We start from the raw sequence: 4,144 nt of genomic DNA on the forward strand, positions 1-4,144 counted from the left end.
GTTGAGAATTTTTTTTGTGTGTACGGATATTAGTGTGTGTGAAGGAAGCAGGATTTTATTCGCCCACTTTAAAGCTTAATAAGTCCTATTCCTTTAGTTGAACATTTCTGAAATTTTGTAGAGCTGTTTGTATATTAGAGGGATAGATGCTGTTAAATTTTGGTGGTGAAATTTCAAAGGATGGGGAAATAAAAGGAGGGATGTGTGTTGGAGTTAATGAAGATTTTACTGGTTATTAGTATTTACATTTTTTAAAACTCATTTCTACCCTCAAAATTAGACTTTTTTACAATTTTATAATAATTATAATATAAAAGTTTTTAATAAAATAACACCAAGTTATTTTGCCGGGAAAGTTATTAAACTCGTTACTAGATTTATACATGACAGAAACAGTTGTTCTGTTCCATACAATTGATAGACTAACTTATAATTACATTAATAAAATGTATAGATTATTCTATTATAGAGAAAAATTTCCTCGATTAATTTATCCGCAAATATTATATATGCTTCACAGAAAAACATTTAATTTAATATATAAAATGGTAAAGACGAGTTGAGTTAAAACGTCCGTCTTTATATTCACATAAGATTATTATTTTACCTCTTATAAACTAATGATCTTAACTAAAACAATAAAAATCTACTGAATAAGTAGACAAAGAATATTGCTATTAACATTTTTTTAAAAGAAAAACAAAATGTTAATAGCAATATTGAACTCTCGAAATGGTTTTTCAACCACTGTAAATATAACTTATTCTCCATCTTATGATAAAATCTTGTAATTGAATATTATACACTATTTTACTGAAAGAAAAAATATATCACGAATAACTAATTTATCAATATTAGAGAAAAGTAAATTATACCCTTCTGTAAATAGTTTAATCGTCTATTGTTTTCATCACATTTCGTTAATACTTTTCAGTAGTAAAATAAAATATAAGTAATAATATTGTTAAAAAATTTTACTACCGTTATTATCAGTGGCACGTCACGTAATGTGGAATAATGGCAATTGCCTGGGGGGCCCCATCAACAAGGGGCCCTAAACCAAACTTTTATAAGAAAGTGCTTTCCCAAAAAATTTCTGAAGCCAACACTGTATTGTACAATACTGTACTATACACGGGGCCCTCTCTAATTCAAATTCTCCTGAGCTTCAAGAAGCTATAACACGCTTCTGGTTATTAATTTTTTTTTAAAGATTTTTAAACATAAAACTAAATTTAATTTCATTTCTAATTAGTTTAAGTTATTATTGAGCTCTTCGAAATTATTTTTCCTCTGTTAGTTTCAACTAATGTCTATAATTTTAGATCGAGAATTGCGTAAAAATGCTCTTCCTCGAAGTAATGTGAGTATCTATCATATTTACTTAACTTTATTTATTATATTTTACATAAAAATTTAAAGTGTGAAACGTAATTTTAGTTCCAAACGAATGCAAAAATGCTTCAAGAACTTACTAAAAGTATATTTTCGAAATCAAATAAAATGCAAATTTTATCCGAATTGTCTCGAACGATTGCTACTGCAGTAAATGCATCTAATTGGAATTTATTCTACTGCGAACAACCTCTACAAGTAAGATTTATATCAAGGAATAGAGAGGTTGCGGCCGAAGTTTTCATCTCTCAAACGTGAACGTCGAACGTCGACGTTTGACGTTCACGTTTGAGAGATGAAAACTTCGGCCGCAACCTCGCTAATAACTCTTTTCTCTTAATTAAAGAATATATTTATATATTTATTTATTTTTGTATTTAGCTGTTGTATACGTGGTGCGCCTCGTACTTCAAATTTAATTCATTTCAAGAGGTCCACCGTGTATCTTAATAATTGTATTAGATAATTAACATTAATTAATTTTTCTTACAGAAAATTTATTCTTTTGATCCAGAAGACAATATATTAAAGTAATTAAACATTTATTTCTTTATTAAATTAATTTATAGTCTATTATAGTTTGAGTTTTAAAATTTAGGGAAATATCCGCATCGGAAAATAATTCTTCTTTGGCTATTTATGTAGCCAAAACGAAGAAAGTAATTCGAACAAACATATACCAGATAGTAAGTTGATTATATTTTTAATTTAAACATTAATATATTATTAAATTACATAAGTAAACATCACTCTGACTTTTGATAAGTCAATCCCTATTTTCAAATGCGTTTACAACGTTGATAATGTTGTATGCACTAACTTATACCAGATTTTATTTATGCGGGTGACTAATGATACTCACCTGGAAGGATGTTACACATGCAAACCTGCGAAATAAAAAAGTACAGCAACGAGTTGCTTAACTTTCCCGGCAACAATTGGTGGCGCCATCTGTTACGATATTTATTATTAAAAACTTTTTATATTTTTAATTATTATAAAATGGCAAAAAGCTTAATTTTGAGGATAGGAATGGGTTTTATAAAATAAAAAAAAAAAAATTGTAAATGCTAATAACGAGTAAAATCGGCATTAAGTCCGATCTTACTGGAGATCCCACACGACCTTCTTTATCTCCCTTCCTCGTTGATATTTTACCATCAAAATTTAACAGCACCAATCCCTCTAATACACAAACCTCCCTGCAAAATTTCAGAAAATTTCGACAAAAAGCACAGGAGTTATTAAGCTTGGAAGAGGCCACAGACGAGCTGGCCACGTGGAATTTTCCGGGTTTTCTTTACGTCCGTAACACTCAAATAGGGGCCAACAACCTTTAAAAAGACCTTTCGGTAGGCATTTGTTTTGGATAAATATTTTCTGAAATTTTGCAGGGAGGTTTGTATATTAGGGAGATTGATTCCATTAAATTTTGATGGTTAAATGGTGGGGAGGTAAAGGGGGTCATTTGTTGTATCTCGAGTAGGGTAGCAAGCACTTAATAACGATTTTACATGTTATTAACATTTACAATTTTATATAAAATTTATTCCTACCGTCAAAATTAAGCTTTTTGCCATTTTATAATAATTAAAAANATGATGATGTGATACTAAAATCAAAATTTCTTTGTCCTTTAACAATATATACTGCAATGAGTTACTTAACTTTCCCCGCAACATTTTGTGTCGCTATTTGTTACTATATTTTATTACAGTATTATAAAATGGCAAAAAGCTTAATTTTGAGAATAAGAATGGATTTCATACAAATTAATAACGAGTAAAATCGTCATTAGAGAGGTTGCAGCCGACGTTTTCATCGCGAAAACGTGTACGTCAGACGTTCAGCGCCGCTTTCCTGTAAGCTTAGAAGTTTGACAATGGCGTTTGGAACGTCGAGCATGATTTCAATGACGTTCCAAACGCCATTGGCAAACTTCTAGGCTTACAGGAAGACAGCGCTGAACGTCTGACGTACACGTTTTTGCGATGAAAACGTCGGCCGCAACCTCTCTATTAAGTGTAACCCTACTGGAAACTAAACACGACCCCCTTTATCGCTCCATCTCTCGACCTTTAATCGCAAAACTTTAATAGCATCAAACCCCGTAATAGAGAGGTTGCGGCCGAAGTTTTCATTTCTAAAACGTGAACGTCGAACGTCGAGCGCCGCTTACAAGATAGCGGCGCTTGGACGAAATCTCCCTGCAAAATATCAAAAATTTCTGACAGAAAGCACAGGAGTTATTAAGCTTTAAAGAGGGTGAACAAAATAGGTTCTCCCACATACACAAACATCCATACATACAGAAACCCCCCATTTTTGCATCTCTCGACGTTTCAAAGTCCACCGAGTCCGTCCGAAAATACAAAAGTCTTGAGGGGATAATTTTTTGACCGATCTCCATTCATTTTTGGACCCTGAGACCTTGAATTGTCGAGAAATGAGAAAAAAGTTGAGAATTTTTTTTTTGTATGTATGGATATTAGTGTGTGTGGAGGAGGCAGGATTTTATTCGCCCACTTTAAAGCTTAATAAGTCCTATTCCTTTAGTTGAACATTTCTGAAATTTTGTAGAGCTGTTTGTATATTAGAGGGATAGATGCTGTTAAATTTTGGTGGTGAAATTTCAAAGGATGGGGAAATAAAAGGAGGGATGTGTGTTGGAGTTAATGAAGATTTTACTGGTTATTAGTATTTACATTTTTTAAAACTCATTTCTACCCTCAAAGTCTACACATACTGA

General features: G+C 31.7%; 1 protein-coding gene across 1 annotated transcript in view; it reads left to right on the forward strand.

Annotated features, from left to right (window-relative positions):
* The first annotated feature begins 1,309 nt into the window (after positions 1-1,309).
* The window catches only part of LOC111618235 (probable 3',5'-cyclic phosphodiesterase pde-5), a 19,902-nt gene continuing 17,067 nt past the window's right edge, over positions 1,310-4,144 (forward strand). The window contains exons 1-3 of the mRNA XM_023359720.1: positions 1,310-1,363; positions 1,441-1,593; positions 1,888-1,925. Of these exons, the coding sequence (XP_023215488.1) occupies positions 1,310-1,363; positions 1,441-1,593; positions 1,888-1,925 (245 nt within the window). The remainder of the gene's footprint in view (positions 1,364-1,440; positions 1,594-1,887; positions 1,926-4,144) is intronic.

The sequence above is a fragment of the Centruroides sculpturatus genome, unplaced genomic scaffold (genome assembly GCF_000671375.1).
Source record: "Centruroides sculpturatus isolate CEXI.00-Female unplaced genomic scaffold, Cexi_2.0 scaffold205, whole genome shotgun sequence".
Lineage (NCBI taxonomy): Eukaryota > Metazoa > Arthropoda > Arachnida > Scorpiones > Buthidae > Centruroides > Centruroides sculpturatus.